Raw genomic sequence first — 16,503 nt, 5'->3', positions numbered from 1 at the left:
TCTGTCATTCTATCTTCCTGCCAAACTGAGAGCCCACATTGGCTTCAGATCACTTGATATCGCCATCTGCTTTTGTACTGAAACACAGCTATAACTTCCCCTTCTTGGTTCACCTTGGACTAAGGACAGGAAACCCCTCCTCCTCCTCCTCAATTGCCTTTCTCCTTTCTTCACTGCATATATTCCAGCTCATTATTCCCTCTTCTCACATTCACTATGTAGCAGCACTTGGATTAGCGCCAGGATGTAACACCTGAGTCCCTCCAGGAAAAAAAAAAAAATGCATTTTTGTCTTTTGTTAGCTTTTTAATAAATTCTGTTTTATTCAGGGTCTGGAGTTTGTTTATTTACATAGCCACCAATGGTTAACCAATGGTGAGCAAAAGATAAAAATGATGAACAAAAGATTATCCAAATCTCTGAAGGGTCCCTAAACCTTCCAGCTTTGCGGACTGGCAGGGGAGGGGAGAAGAGGGGATGGTTCCGTGCAAGGAGTGGGTGAGGTTGCTTGTGTATGAAGCTCCATTTGTGCAATTGGTGTGCATGCACGCCACTGCGCTTGCATGCTTACATGCCATTTCCTTGGCCCAGTTCCAAATGGGCCACAGCCCAGGGGTTGGAGACTCCTGCCATAAGGCATCTGTGATGACAGAGAAGACATGTCCAAGTTCTTCCAGGTGACATTGGGATAGATCAGTGATGGCGAATCTTTTTTGGCTCACGTGCCAAAAGTGGGGCAAGCGCAGGGGGGTTGTGTGCGCGCATGCCACACCCATAATGCAATGCACACGACCCCAGCTTGCATGCATGCATGACCAGAGCTCCCCCCCCCATTTTTGGCATGCTTTTTTCGTCCTCCCCAGGTTCCAGAGGCTTTATAGGAGCCTGGGGAAGGCGAAAACAGCCCCCCTGGAGGCTCTCCGGAGGCTTCAGGAGCTTCCCTGAAGCCTCCGGAGTGCAAAAAAAAACCCGGCCCTATGGGCAAACTGAAAGTTCAGGAACGGACTTCCGGTTTGCTCGTATGTCTGGTTTTAGCCCTCCAGAGACTTCAGGGACTTTCAGGAGGCTTCCCTGAAGGCTCTGGAAGATGAAAAAAGGCCCTACAGACAAACTGGAAGTGACTTCTGGTTTACTCATAGGGTCGTTGCTCATAGAGTCAGAGGAAGTCCATTCCCAAACCATAGGGCCATTTTTTTGCCCTCCGGAGGCTTCAGGGAAGTTCCTGAAGCCTCTGGAGGGCCTCGGGGTGGGGGTGGGGGGCAAGGGAAGCTGTTTTCACCCTCCCAGGCTCCTATAAAGCCTCTGGAGCCTGGGGAGGGCAAAAAATGGCCTCAAAAGTAGGCCGAAGTCAGTTGGCCAGCATGCACATATGCTCTGGCCAGCTAACAGTGCAACACCTCGCCTGCCCTGACAAATGACTCCGTGTGCCACCTGTGGTACGCGTGCCATAGGTTCACCATCCCAGCCATAGTGGGATCAATACTATACATGCTCCTACATTCTAGACCAATTGAAGCTTCTGAATACTCTTCAAGGGCATTTCTCTATTTAGATCAGTGCAACAGTCCAATGAGGAAGTGTTGTGGCCCACCAGCAATCAGCAGAGCTTGCAGCAGAATCGGACAGTGAGGAGGTTGGGGAGGAACATGGGCCAGTCCTGGGGGCTGAGGAAAGTTCAGATGAGGCCTCTGCTTCAGAGGCAGAGAGGGAGTTAGACAGCAGTGAGGCAGAGGAACAGCTGGAGCCTGTTCCCAGTGTTTGCATGTGCAGAGCTGCCAGGAGACAAAAACAACTAAGACAGCAGGATTGACTTGGGAGTAAAGCCACACCTTGGAGGTGATTGGCCCCTCCTATAGGAAACAAAAGTGGAGCGAATGGGGAGTGGGCTTCTGCAGGAAACAATTCGTTCCTTTGGGTTGTTTCAAGAGTGGAAAGTTCTATTTGTGACTGTAAGAGACTTCGTGCCAAATGTTGCCTTGCCCTGCGTTTGGAAGCTAGTTATCTGGCAACTCTCCAAGTGAGATAAGGTTCGTGTTGATAAACATTCCTCTGAAAGCCTGTTTGCCAAGCTTTGCTGACTGAATGAAAGGACTTCACAGTTGTGTAAATAAAAGAGGTTTTGTCAGGATCAAGACTCTGCTTCATACTTTTTAAGGAAGCCTAGGTCACGACAGGAAGTAGCTAAGGCATGAGCAACCATAACTATAACTTTCCAAACTAGAAATAGGCACAACTGGCCCATAAGATACAGTATATCCATGCAAAGCTTTTCCTGGCCACATCAAACAGGAGCCACGAGTTTACTAGACTACAGATCAGATTGCTTTCCTTCTACAAATTCTAATTCTACTTTGGAATAAGAAGCTTGATACAAGATGTAACACTCATGGCTTCTAGAATTTTTGCTGGATATCAAGTTACAAAAAGCAAAATTACATAGCTCCATCATAAAAGGTGTATTCCATTCCATTCTGTAGTTCAAGTTGCAAGATGTCCGCCTTTATATAAGAATATGAAATCAGCAACTAAAATAATGGAGTTATACATAGATGGCACACCTGGGATTACAGAGGGTCTCTAAAGAACAATGAGAAGGCTGGCTTATTGCATGGAGGGCCAATTACTTACATAAACATTGGAAAAGGCATTATACGTAGGTAGTCCTTGACTTATAACTGGTCACAGCAACTGTTTGAAGTTCTGACAGACCTCCCCAAGGGTACTTACAACCCGGTTCTGATGACCATCTCCTGCCTTGTGGTCACATGACTCCATTTCAGGCATTTGGCCACAAAGCTGCATTTACGGCCATTTGCAGTATCTTGTGGTCATGTGACTACTTTTTATGATAGCTTTTTTGTCAATGCCTTGCATTCACTTCTGGTTTTCAGCAAAACTGGTCCATAGCGAACAATAGGTTCCCTTAATGATTTTTGCTTTACAACTGCCACATTTGCTTAATGACTGCTCAAAACAAATTGATAGAATCCAGTTAGTCACATGGGTGACTTTATGATTGTCACCACTTGACAACCATGTTGGGCAGGCTCCATTATGGCTATAGGTGGAGGACTACCCGTAGTAAAGGTAAAGGTCCCCCTCGCATATATGTGCTAGTCGTTCCTGACTCTAGGGGGCGGTACTCTCTTCCGTTTCAAAGCCAAAGAGCCAGTGCTGTCTGAAGACGTCTCCGTGGTCATGTGGCCGGCATGACTAAAGGCCGAAGGGGCACTGAACACTGTTACCTTCCCACCAAAGGTGGTCCCTGTTTTTCTACTTGCAAGAGCCAAGGTGGCGCAGTGGTTAAATGCAGCACTGCAGACTACTTCAGCTGACTGCAGTTCTGCAGGTCGGCTGTTCAAATCTCACCGGCTCAGGGTTGACTCAGCCTTCCATCCTTCCAAGGTGGGTAAAATGAGGACCTGGATTGTTGTTGGGGGCAATATGCTGACTCTGTAAACCACTTAGAGAGGGCTGAAAGCCCTATGAAGCGGTATATAAGTCTAACTGCTATTGCTATTGCTATGTTTACATGCTTTCGAACTGCTAGGTTGGCAGAAGCTGGGACAAGTAACGGGAGCTCACTCTGTTACGCGGCACTAGAGATTCGAACCGCTGAACTGCTGACCTTTCTGATCGACAAGCTCAGTGTCTTAGCCACTGAGCCACCACATCCTTAGGACTACCTATACCACACAGTATAAAACTTGGACAACCATCACTCCCTCTTACCTGTAAGGTGTAGCGTTCTATTAGTTCCCGGTCCAAAGGCCTTGCCACAAATACTTCTCCATAGGTGCTGTTGGTTGTACGGATTTCAAAAGCCCTGCCTATGTTTCCCAATACCAGTGAAAAAACAACCTGCATAACAAAAATAAAAAATATATATGGTGAAAGCGTGGAAGAAGAGAGGAAGTGAAGAGAATTAGTCCATTTGATAGAAAGTAACAAAGTGTATACTTTATTTACTTATCATTGTTTTTTCTTTCTTTTATGTGGTGGCAAGTCAAATTCTGTCCTCAATTATACTAGTAACCCTTAGACAAGAAGTTTTCTACTGGAATTATTGCATGTGCATATATAAAGGTAAAGGTTCCCCTCGCATATATGTGCTAGTTGTTCCCGACTGTAGGGGATGGTGCTCATCTCTGTTTCAAAGCCGAAGAGCCAGCGCTGTCTGAAGATGTCTCCATGGTCCTGTGGCCGGCATGACTAAACACCGAAGACACACGGAACGTTATTACCTTCCCACCAAAGTGGTCCCATTTTTCTACTTGCATATTTTTTTATGTGCTTTCAAACTGCTAGGTTGGCAGAAGCTGGGACAAGTAACGGGCGCTCACTCCGTTACGCGGCACTAAGGATTTGAACTGCTGAACTTTCTGATCAACAAGCTCAGCATCTTAGCCAGTGAGCCACCGCGTCCCTTGCATATGTACACAATTAAAAATAAAAACTAGGTATGTAAAACAACATTGCATTGTTTAAAAAAGAAAAAAAAAAACAATATTGGATACTTAACTGCAGAGGAAGTCAAATTAAATCAGGTAGTTGGACACAGTGAATATAAAAAACTAGCGAAGCAAAACCGATATGTAAATGATCTAAAGAGATAACCAGGGAGCTTGTGAAAGCTATTGTTGTCTTTGGAATGAATATCATCAATAGAATTCAAACTGAAGCATATGAAAGCAGGTGTTATCCATTAAGAATGAAACTCCCGGGTGTTCACAGCTACCTCAGGTACCAAATTAAAAGAAAGAAATGGGCCACACCTTAAATGCAAAGCGCTTCCTGTTTAATATTGAAAGGAGTTCTTTTTGGTGCAATGAAATGGTGAAAGAAAAATGCATCTGAGGCTTTTTTTTGCAGCCTTTTCAAGCCCATTGTCCTAAGTCAGCTGCTGAGCAGCTTCAGGGCACCAGAGGAAATGGTTTGCAATGCTGTTTTTTCCTATGTTATTTCACAAGCCACCTGGCTTACCCATCGCCTTAAGCGACATGCAGCCTGAGTTATCTTACTTTCTAAGACTAAGTAGTTACACTGAGCCAAAGGGAAGAAGAACACATGGTATTCTAATTTATGGGATGGGGCGTGATTCATTCAGGGCTGACTGTTGGTAAGCACTGTGTGAGCTGTAAAAATATTTAGGGCTGTTTTTGCCAGCATCAACCTCTACACTGTCTCCTCAAAAGAAGAAAAGATGAACCGAAGAAACAGTGTTGATGAAGACTTCTATTAAGCCAGCAAAAAGAAAGTTGCCATTTCAGCCTGATTTTATATACACATACACATACACACACACACACACACATATATATATATGTATGTATGTATGTATGTATACACACACACACACACACACACACACATATACACACAATTAGAGGAGGGGGAGGAATAGCAGTCCAGGACAAAATTCGCCCAGGTTCGCCTGGTGCGCCAGTTGCGACCCTACCTGAATCGGGAGGCTCTCACAACAGTCACCCGGGCCCTTGTGACCTCTAGGCTGGAATACTGCAACGTGCTCTACATGGGGCTGCCCTTGAAGAGCATCCGGCGACTTCAGCTAGTACAGAATGCGGCCGCGCGAGTGATTGTGGGTGCACCTCGGTTCACCCGCATAACACCTATCCTCCGCGAGCTGCGCTGGCTACCTGTCGATCTCCGGATGCGCTTCAAGGTGCTATTAGTCACCCATAAAGCCCTACATGGCAGTGGATCTGGATACTTGAGAGACCGCCTTCTGCCAATTACATCCCTGCGACCAATAAGATCACATAGATTAGGCCTCCTCCGTATACCATCGGCCAGCCAGTGTCGGCTGGCAACTACAAGGAGGAGGGCCTTCTCAGTAGTAGCCCCGACCCTTTGGAACGAGCTCCCCGTAGAGATTCGCACCCTCGCCACCGTCCAGGCCTTCCGCACAGCCTTGAAGAACTGGCTCGCCCGTCAGGCCTGGGGACAAGGATAGTTCCCCTCCCGAATGATGAATGTATGTTGTTTACTATTTTATTATATGTCTTATCTTAATGTCTGTATTCCCCTTCCCCGATTTTATGTGAGCCGCCCTGAGTCCCCTCAGGGAAAAGGGCGGCCTACAAATATTAATAAAATCAAATCAAATCAAATCAAATCAAATCAAATTTATCCTCTTCTGGTGCCAGTAATGTGGGAGCAGGGGTGGGCTTCAAAAATTTCAACAATGGGTTCTCTGCTATTGACACTTATAAGGCAAAAGGGAGGTAAGACTAGATAATCTAGGATAGCTTGCTGTAGCCAAGGATAAAGAAAGTATCTCTGCAGTACAATTGTAAAATACTTTGCATAAATTTATGACGTTTCCTTCACAGTTATTTTTTTGTTCAGGAATATTGTGTGTACCTACCTAGAAAAGACCAAGTTCAGAAGTTTTTCTTAAGTAACTTCCAGTTTGTTAATGCAGAAATTAAGCATCATTTACTTATAATCCTGTGTACATTAAGGAAGTGGACAAACATCACATTTCAATACCCGCTGCTACAATTTAGAAACTGTGTACTGTGAAGTGATGTAGTCACAGCTACCTGTCCATTGTTCCCTGCATCGGGATCTCTGGCCAAAACCAGAGCAATTCGACGTCCAACAGGGCTGTCCTCGGAGATGCTCACAGAAGAGTCCGAAGTAATGTCGAACTGTGGGCTGTTGTCATTCTCATCCAATATGGTGATAGTAACCTGCCAAGTGGAGGAGAGTCTGAATAATACTTTTGGTAGACAGGAGGCAAGCCAGCATTACATAGAGATAAATGATGGCAAGCTAACAATGGACTTTTCAAAGCCAGCTCTTATATATACCGCAGGAGAACTCAAGTTGGCCCTGAAATCTACAAACTGGTCTCCTGAATCTGTGATTTGCACCATTCCTAACAATCAGACCATAACATGCACTTTTACACAGCTTTTTACACAAAATCATTATGCTTTTAGGATTGTTTGAAGGCATCGTTTACATCAAAGGAGGGACCACTTATTTGAAAGACCATTTGTTCAGACTGAAAAAAATAGTGACCCAATCTAATATCTGTTTAACTTGGGAAACTCACCCTAGGCTCAGCAAGGTTTTGTTTCAAGGGTGAGCAGGATACCAAGTTATTTGCAGGCAATGCTAATTTAAGGATCCCACTAATTAGCAAACAAATGGACAAACTTCCCGTTTGATAGGGAGGGCCCTACTTCACTGGCGCCATCATATAAACTAAATGAGTCCAGTAATGTTTGGAAAATCACAGCAATAATGACTTCATCAACTCTCACAGCAACACTAAATATTTTTACTGTACAGTGTGAACTGTCTCTTCATAACTGCACTAATGTGTTAGGCTGCTAGGGCTATATTGCAGTCGCAGACATGCGTTAAGAATCAATCTGAGCTAATTTTCAGCCAGTAGTTAAGGAAATGCTGTCATGGCTAAAAATAACAGAGCTCGTAAACATACTCGACTTGAAGGAGGAGAACAGGGGTCTATATGTGAAACTTTGTCTGGCTAGAGGTTTCAAAGACAGAATTATCCAAGATAGCTGGTTTCTGAAGAAAAGCTTGGGATCCATTTCTCTTTCTTTCACTGGATTTGGTTGCAACAAACCTTTTTCTCTCCTTGCTAACACTCGTATCTCAATGCAAGTCATGCTCTGATATCTGTTCATATCAATGTTGGCAGTGATCAGCCCTTGCTTATCAATGGAGACCGAGTGGAGCAAGTGGCCAGTTTTAAGTTTCTGGGTGCTATCATAAAAGAGGACCTGACCTGGGACGATCACATTGCACCACTGGTCAAAAGGGCCCAGCAGAGATTATACTACCTGAGACTTCTCAGGAAACAACAACTGAATGAAAAACTCTGGCGACCTTCTACCGCTGCACCATAGAGAGTATTTTAACTTACTGCATCTGTGTATGGTTTGGAAATTGCACAGTGGCAGATAGGACAGCGCTTCAGAGGGTTAACGTCATTGCCCAGAGGATCATTGGTTACCCTCTCCACCCTTTGGAAGAGCTTTATAGCTCAGGATAATAAAAACAAGGACAAATAGGCTGAAAAACAGCTTCTATCCCAGGGCAGTAACTATATTGAATTCTATGGTATGGTGCAATATTAATGCAATATCGGGTTTTCAATTTCAATTATATAGCATGTGAAGAATGGGTCTTTGTGTTTTTATTTTTATAGTTATAATGTACACTAAAGATGGCATTCAATTTCATTGTACGATGTGCAATGACAATAAAGTAAACTAAACTAAATTAAATCTACATTCTACGTTCTAGTATTCTTCCAGAGGCAATTCAAACCCATTCTCTTTAATTACAGGTAGTCCTGACTTATGACCACAATTGAGCCATTTTTTTCCCATTGCTAAGCAAGACAGTTGGTAAGTGAGTTTTGCCCCATTTTGCAATCTTTCTTGCCCCCGTTGTGAATCACTATGGCTGTTAAGTTGGTAACACAGTGGTTAAGTGAATCTGACTTCTCCATTGCGTTTGCTTGTCAGAAAGTCTCAAAACGTAATCAAATGGCCCAGGAACACTGCAACCATTATAAATACATGCCAAGTGTCCAAATTTTGATCACATGAGCATGGGGATTTTGCAGTGGTCGTTAAATGTGGAAAATAATGTCACTTTTTTTTTCAGTGCCGCTGTTCGAATGGTATGGTTGTAAGTTCAGGACTACCTGTACCTCTGTCCATATTATAAGATCACAGAAAAAAAATATTCCAGGTCGCATCAATAAAACAAGGACATCTTTTAGGTTCCAAAAGAAGGCATGCTTTTTCTGTCACTGCCCTTGTCTTTTGAAGCAGAAGCTCCCACACTCCAAGGTCCATGTGGTCCTGATGTGGCTTAAGACCTTAATAAGGTCTTAAAGAACTGACTCTTCTCATAATCATTGTGCCAAGTGGGATAATATAGGTACCCATTATAAAGTTATGTTCAGGGCAACTGTCTTCCCAAGTTATGGTTGTCTTATTATCCTGATTCTTTAAAGGTAAAGGTTCCCCTTGCACATATGTGCTAGTCGTTTCCGACTCTAGGGGGCGGTGCTCATCTCCGTTTCTAAGCCGAAGAACCAGCACTGTCCAAAGTTGTCTCCATGGCCATGTGGCCGGAATGATTCAACACTGAAGGCACATGGAGTACTGTTACCTTCCCACCAAAAGTTGTTCCTATGTTTCTACTTGCATTTTTACATGCTTTCGAACTGCTAGGTCGGCAGAAGCTGGGACAAGTAATGGGAGCTCCCCCCGTTACAGGGCGCTAGCGATTCGACCTGCCGAACTGCTGACCTTTCTGATTGACAAGCTCAGCATCTTAGCCACTGAGCCACTGCATCCTCCCTGATTCTTTAGTTTTTTTATATATTGATGTTTTTAATTACTTTAATTGGCCAGGGTGGCGTGGTGATTAGGTGGCCTTCAAAACGGAATGAATGTGAAATTGGTATAAGCAAGAATCTCTTTGAAGACACACAACATCCATTGGCCACTTTCAATTTTCACTTTCTTTATAGGAATAGCCCTAGATGAGCTTTAACCTTGGTAGCTTTAAAATGTGTAGCTTTTAATTTGCATTCCCTGGTCAGCATGCTATAATAAACATTATAATAAACATTCCTACCTTCTGTTGGATGGAAGCACAAATGTGGACACAGAGAAGAAAAGAAACAAAGAGGGATTAGGTTTCTGTCCTTTAAATAGGAAACATAAATACAGGGTTTTGGGGAAAAAATATTATGGGCCAGAGACATAGATTCAAAGAACAATGTAAAAAAATAATAAGTCTTTGTTGTTGCTTTATCAATCTTTCCTTAACCATCTACCATGTTTCCCTGAAAATAAGACAGGGCTTTATTTTCTTTTGACCCTTGAAATAAGCACTTGGCTTTATTTTGGGGGAGTTCATTATTTTTGAGGTTCAGGAGGCCCCTTAACCTCAGCCCACGGCCCGCAGTTCAGCTGACCCAGAGATGGCGAGAGGTTCTGTCTCTGTTTTTGGCACACGCTTGCCAACCCTAGTGTTGCTGGGCTTGCCGTTCTTTTGCGGCCGCCACTAAGAGAAGGGGCGTGGTAGCTAGGGTTTGCAGGAGCAGCCTTGATGTGAGGCAGGTTTCCCCCTTCCCTCCCCCCCAGGAAATGGCAGGGACCAGAGGTGCATGCGTTTAAATATTTTAGGGGAGGGCTTATTTTTGTGGGAGAACTTATTTTAGCGTATGCGCTCAAAAGCCTAATTGGGTTTATTATCTGGGGAGGCCTTATTTTGGGGGAAACAGAATAATAGGTGTGGTCTCCTTGGTCATTTATTGATACACTTCTTACCCAAATTCCACTTAGCATTCCCCATGCATGATGCATTACAGATAATAACCTTTATTTCTCCAGTATTATTTGTCCAAAATGGGAAACTGCCCTTGGGCCTTAAACTACAACTTCCCATTGTACCACTCTTGTATGTATTCCCCTCCCCCACCTCCACAAAATGCTCGCATTTTGAGTCAAAAGTAGTAAAAAGGGGAGAAAAACAAAAACAAGGGTGAGGTTAAAAGAGAAATTGCCCATCCTGTGTGTTTTTTTAAATGTAGAAGAGAGGATTCTAAGATAATTTTAGTCCATGTGTTTTGAGTGTGTGGTTTCTTAAACCACTTTGAGTTCTAAAAATTCTATTGAGTAAGACATCTGTAAGAAAGAATAATAAAATATGAGAGCAAAAATCTCGTGGAACATTATCTGGACTAAACACAAATTACTTTTAAAATGTTTAAAATGTAGAATAATTTTATAAGAATTGCATCATTTGATATTCACAAAAAACAATCTAAAGTAAATGAATCTAAGTAAATCCAGTGTAAAAATGTGGATGATTAAGAAAGTAAATCAATCAGTATTTTATAGAAAACAATTCAACCCAACTATCCTTCAGCCTTAAGGAAGTAGTAAAATGGTTAACAATTTGAATTTTTCAATAGACTTTCAGTTTTAACATGGAGTGGCTTATTGACTACACAATCCCCACATCCGTCATAACACATGGTGTGATTCTAAAGATATTTGGTGCAGTGTACTGGTTTTATTACCACTTTGCTTGTGCACTCTCTCTGTCTCTCTCTCTGTATCTCTCTCTGTCTCTTGTGCGCAATGCTTCTGTGCATGCACAGAAGCATCCAGGAGGGTGGGCGGAGCCTCCCACTGCCTCCACCAGCGGTTCAGCCAAACCGCACTAAACCGGGAGCAACCCACCAAGGTGGCGCAGTGGTTAAATGCAGCACTGCAGGCTACTGCTAGATCAGCAGGTCAGCGGTTCAAATCTCACCGGCTCAGGGTTGACTCAGCCTTCCATCCTTCCGAGGTGGGTAAAATGAGGACCCAGATTGTTGGGGGCAATATGCTGACTCTCTGTAAACCGCTTAGAGAGGCCTGAAAGGCCTATGAAGCGGTATATAAGTCTACTGCTATTGCTATATATTGCTATATTTGGTGCCTTTAAAAACACAGCCACAAAGAACCTTCCTACAATGGAAGTTTTAAAAAAGATGGATAACCATTTGGATAACCATGAAGTGGTGCAGGTTTCCTGCCTAAGCAGGAGGTTGGACTAGAAGACCTCCAAGGTCCCTTCCAACTCTGTTATTCTATCCTATCCTATCCTATCCTGTCCTGTCCTGTCCTGTCCTGTCCTGTGTGGTGAGAGCTTTAAAATGGAAAGAAAAAGGAAAACAAAATTTCCAGTCTTCTTGCATATACTAAGGAGCATCCCCCCAAAACAATCTTCAAAGTTGTTTTACTCTGTTCCCATCTCCAGAGCAAACCAGAAACTTTCCATTTCTTGGGGATGAACAACCTCACAGCAGTATGTTGAAATTTTAGCTAAGCATAAGGAAAACAAAAAACACAATCTTGGGCAGGACAATCAGTTCCACATTTTCTCATGCTACAAAGACAAAGGAACACCAACAAAACCAGCTCACCACAGTCGAGTCCAGTTTAGGGCTTCCATCATCCGCCACAACAGTTAAGGTGTAAACGTCGCCTTTCTCCCGATCCACTTGTCCTCTGACTGTAATCACCCCCTGCCAGAAAGAAATAAAAACACACAGGCCACTGATATCTGATATCTGGTGATGTCCACAGATAACAGAAATCCTGCAGTAAATTACTTACGGTGATTCCATTTATTTTGAATAAAGACAAAGCTTGAGGATTAGTATTTGGATCAAACTTGTATGTGATCTGGTTAAGGTTGTCGATGGACCGGGCCTGGACTCGTAGTACTTCAGAACCCAAGGGGATATTCTCAGTGATGGTTGCTTCATACGTGATGTTTGAGAACTGCACGGCCTCATCTAATTCGTTAAGGAGACTGACATAAATGCTGCAGAAGCCTTGGTTTTGGGGCGGGGCTTGGTCTGTGGCGGAAACATTCATCAAGTAGCTCGTTTTTGTCTCATAGTCCAGGTAGTCAATGGTGGTAATGAGGCCGGTGCTCTCGTCAATTTCAAACTTGCCCTCGGATCCCGAGATGATTTTGTAATTCACTAGACCTCCATTTCCTAGAGCGGGGGAGGAAAAACAATGATCAGAGAAGGCATGTGGTTGGTTGTAATATAAGCCATGGTACAGAATCCCAAAGGAGTGTTTGAAAGCCCCAATGAAAATACTTCTTTTCAAAATTCCTCCAAAGTTGTAAACAAGTTTAATTTTTTTATAATAATGGTGTCAGGGTTCCAACAGATGTCCTAATTAAATCATGAGCCTCAAGCCAAGTTTCAAAAGAAATCCAGTTATTTATTAGGAGCAACATACCAAGTGAAGCCAACTCTGATCCCATGTAAGTTACAGCCTAATTATGGCCTTGTTTCCCTCTTTCCTCCAAGGTGTGTTATAAATCACATTCTCCAATGGAGTGCTTTCATGGGCAGTAGAGAGCACACCTCTTTGGCTGTTGCAGGCAACCTGGTAGACAACCTTGAGAAAGATATGCATGGAATGTGCTTCTGTTTGTGGCTGCCATGCTGCTCCATCAGTTCCCCCCCTCCCTCACACATGGCAACTTGAGAGCAGGCCAGGGATGCTTTGCGAGTTGACAAATGGAGTGTTGCAACATGATTTGTTACATTATTTCAGTGGTCTGCCAATCCTTGCCAGTCTTGTAAGTCTCTCTTCTCTTACAGGCTTTTGAACTTAGGTTGGTGATACACTTGAAGTACTTGTAATTTGAAGTTCTGTTGGAACTCCTTGCCTTCTACTTGTATTAATTACCCTGATCAGATGTTTGAATTTAGGGTAAGGCAAGAAGCAATGGATGAAAATTAATCAAGGAGAGAAGCAAGCTGGAACGAAGGAGGACATTCCTAACGTTGAGAGCAATCAACCAATGGAATAGCTTGCCTTCAGAAGTTGGGTGCTCCTTTAAGAAGAGACTAAACAACCATTGGTATGAAATAGTATAGGGTCTCCTGCTTCATCAGGGGGTTAGACTAGAAGACCTTCCAACTTGGTTATTTTATGAAATCTATGATATTCCCACCATCCCCAAAAAGAAGCAAGCATTGATATATCCTGTTGTGATTTTAATTCTCATCAAATATGTTCCATTGGGGTTCCAGATGCACTTTCTGCATTTGCTTCTTCTTGTGTTACTTCCTTCTGTTTGTTTTCCACATTATGGGGCAACTCTTCTTCCTATTATTCCAAATCCTATAGTACAGCGATGGCGAACCTTTTTTGGCTCAGGTGCCAAAAGTGTGGGGGGGTACAGGGGGGGTCATGCGTGGGCATGCCTCAGTGCGCATGCACACAACCAATGCTCCCCCCCCCATTTTTGGCGTGCTTTTTTCGCCCTCCCCAGGCTCCAGAAGCTTTATAGTACCTGGGGAAGGTGAAAACAGCTTTCCTCACCCCCTGGAGGCCCTAGGTTTGCTTGTAGGGTCATTTTTTGCCCTCCGGAGCCTTCAGGGAAGCTTCCCGAAGCCTCCGGAGGATTAAAACCAGCCCTACAAGCAAACCCGAAGTCCATTCCTGAATTTCCAGTGTGCCTGTAGGGCCAGTTTTTTGTGCTCCAGATGTTTTCTGAAGCTCCTGGAGGGTGAAAAATGGCCTCAAAATAAGGTTGAAGTCAGCTGGCCAGCACGTGCATGTGCGCTGGCCACCTGACAGGGCAACGCCTCATGTGCCCTGACAAATGGCTCCGCATGCCACCTGTGGCACGCGTGCCATAGGTTCGCCATCATGGCTATAGTACAATTGCTTGGAGTTGTACGAATTAATTTTACATAATCCACCCCAGAGGTGGGTTACTCCTGGTTTGGGCGAACAGGTAGTAGCGGCGGCGGGAGGCTTCGCCCATCTGCCTGGATGCTTCTGTGTATGCAGGCGTAAACAAGCAAACCGGTAGTAAAAAAAAATGGAAACCCACCACTGATCCACCTCCACATGCCCCAAATTCAATTTCTCCCACCCATCCTGTTTTTTTAAAAATAATTCTATTAGTTAAAATGATGAAATCCAAAGGGAAGATATACATAGGGTTAATGCAGTGAAGGCAAAGTCACCTCTTATTATTTTATATTATTTATTTATATTTTTAACTGACTTTATTATTTTTATAGAGTTGTTAAAATGTACTAAATATAAGCAACAACATGCAATCCTGATTAAGAGGAAGAAAGATTGAATTTAAATTAACATTTCAATTAACATTTCAATTAACATTTAAATTAACATTTATTCCTTTAAGGCACCCATTGGGGAATCTGTTATTGCTTTTGCCTCAGCAAAAAAGAGACTTGAAACTCTAATTTTATGCAATTGGAACAGATGGTTAAAGACCCAGTTTAGTTGTATGCTAAAGTCTCCATGGATTAATTTATTGCAGGAGCTGTGGTGGCACAGTGGTTAGAATGCAGTACTGCAGGCTACTTCTGCTGACTGCCCTCTGCCAGCAGTTTGGCAGTTCAATTCTGACTGGCTCAGCCTTCCATCCTACCGAGGTCAGTAAAATGAGGACCTAGATTGTTGGGGGTAATAGGCTGACTTTGTAAACTGCTTAGAGAGGGCTGTAAAGCACTGTGAAGATGTATATAGTAGTATATAGCAATGGTGGGATTCAAATTTTTTTACTACCGGCTTGGTGGGCATGGCATGGCTTGTGGGTGTGGCAGGGGAAGATACTGTAAAATCTCCATTTCCTCCCCACTCCAGGGGAAGGTTACTGCAAAATCCCCATTTCCTCCTGATCAGCTGGGACTCGAGAGGCAGGGAATAGATAGGGACGGGGCCAGTCAGAGGTGGTATTTACTGGTTCTCTGAACTACTCAAAATTTCTGGTATTGGTTCTCCAGAACTGGTCAGAATCTGCTGAATATCCCCTCTGGTATATAGTACATATAGACGCTATACAGTATGTTTATATATACATACACGTGTGTGTGTGTGTGTGTGTGTGTGTGTGTATCTGTGTGTGCGCGCACGTGTGTGTGTGTGTGTGTATGTGCTATTGCTATAGTGCTATTTAAAGCAACAAAGCTGAAATTGGAGCTTTCACATTCAAAATAATTTGACCACTTCTTGAAATGTATTAACCAATATATATTAGAAACCAGGAGAGAACACTGAGACATTATTGGCTACTGTTTGAAACAGCAGAAACCAAAAAACAACATTTAAATGTCGAATTCCAATTAATGATGGACATTTTTTTACAGAATCTTTTAATCTAGTTTTGTGCTATTCAGTTATACCCATGAGGGTTTTATGGTTTTGTTTCCCATGGGAAGACAGGCTTAACTGGAGATATAAAATATGGTCTCATGGAGGTCTTGGTGATGCTTGAGAAAGCCGTTTTAGAGACCAAGCGCAAGTCTCTGACCTTGTACAATGAAGTGGGTTGGAGTAAAGTCCATGCTATTTTAATGGTGGCCATTGCAATAGGGTGTTTACACTTTACAATGTTATTAAGATCAGTATAAGTATAATCTTTATTGTCATTGTACTTAAATACAACAAAATCCTTTCCCCCTTGCATATCAGGGCATTCTCAGTGGCAGGCTCTACTTACCACAACTTTGTAAGGAAAGGGTAACCCAATTCCATTCCCTTGGCTGGGTTAGATAATTGAGATGATGTTATGGCATATTATGCTGTCCTGCACTCTGTATCAAGTAGAGCATTCTGAATTCATAACACATCTGCTCATCAGTCTTGGCCAGAACAGACAAACATTTTCTTCTTGCTAAAAAATCAGCCTCTACAACGTCTAGGAGGGTTGCCAAATTTGGGCTGTAAATTTTAATTGCTGTAAGAAGACTCTGGGCTTAACAGTAGCAAGGCTTATTTATTGATTTACTCTGGACTAAACATGATTCTTTATTTGTTTTATTAATTGTTTGGCTCTCATTAAATTAACTTATTGGGGTGTTAAGTGATTTTTCTTATTATTACGTTGGCCTTTGACCATAAATAAATTAATTTT

At 43.0% G+C, this 16,503-nt stretch overlaps 1 protein-coding gene across 1 annotated transcript in view; it reads right to left on the bottom strand.

Annotated features, from left to right (window-relative positions):
- Positions 1–16,503, bottom strand: part of CDH23 (cadherin related 23) — a 594,289-nt gene that overhangs the window by 120,930 nt on the left and 456,856 nt on the right. The window contains exons 32-36 of the mRNA XM_032232225.1: positions 12,195–12,583; positions 12,002–12,103; positions 9,658–9,660; positions 6,567–6,716; positions 3,733–3,861 (exon numbers count right to left, since the gene is read on the bottom strand). Of these exons, the coding sequence (XP_032088116.1) occupies positions 3,733–3,861; positions 6,567–6,716; positions 9,658–9,660; positions 12,002–12,103; positions 12,195–12,583 (773 nt within the window). The remainder of the gene's footprint in view (positions 1–3,732; positions 3,862–6,566; positions 6,717–9,657; positions 9,661–12,001; positions 12,104–12,194; positions 12,584–16,503) is intronic.

The sequence above is a fragment of the Thamnophis elegans genome, chromosome 15 (assembly GCF_009769535.1).
Source record: "Thamnophis elegans isolate rThaEle1 chromosome 15, rThaEle1.pri, whole genome shotgun sequence".
Taxonomy (NCBI): Eukaryota; Metazoa; Chordata; class Lepidosauria; order Squamata; family Colubridae; genus Thamnophis; species Thamnophis elegans.
The sequence above is the reverse complement of the archived record's forward strand: the minus strand, read 5'-3'. Positions and strand labels throughout refer to the sequence as shown.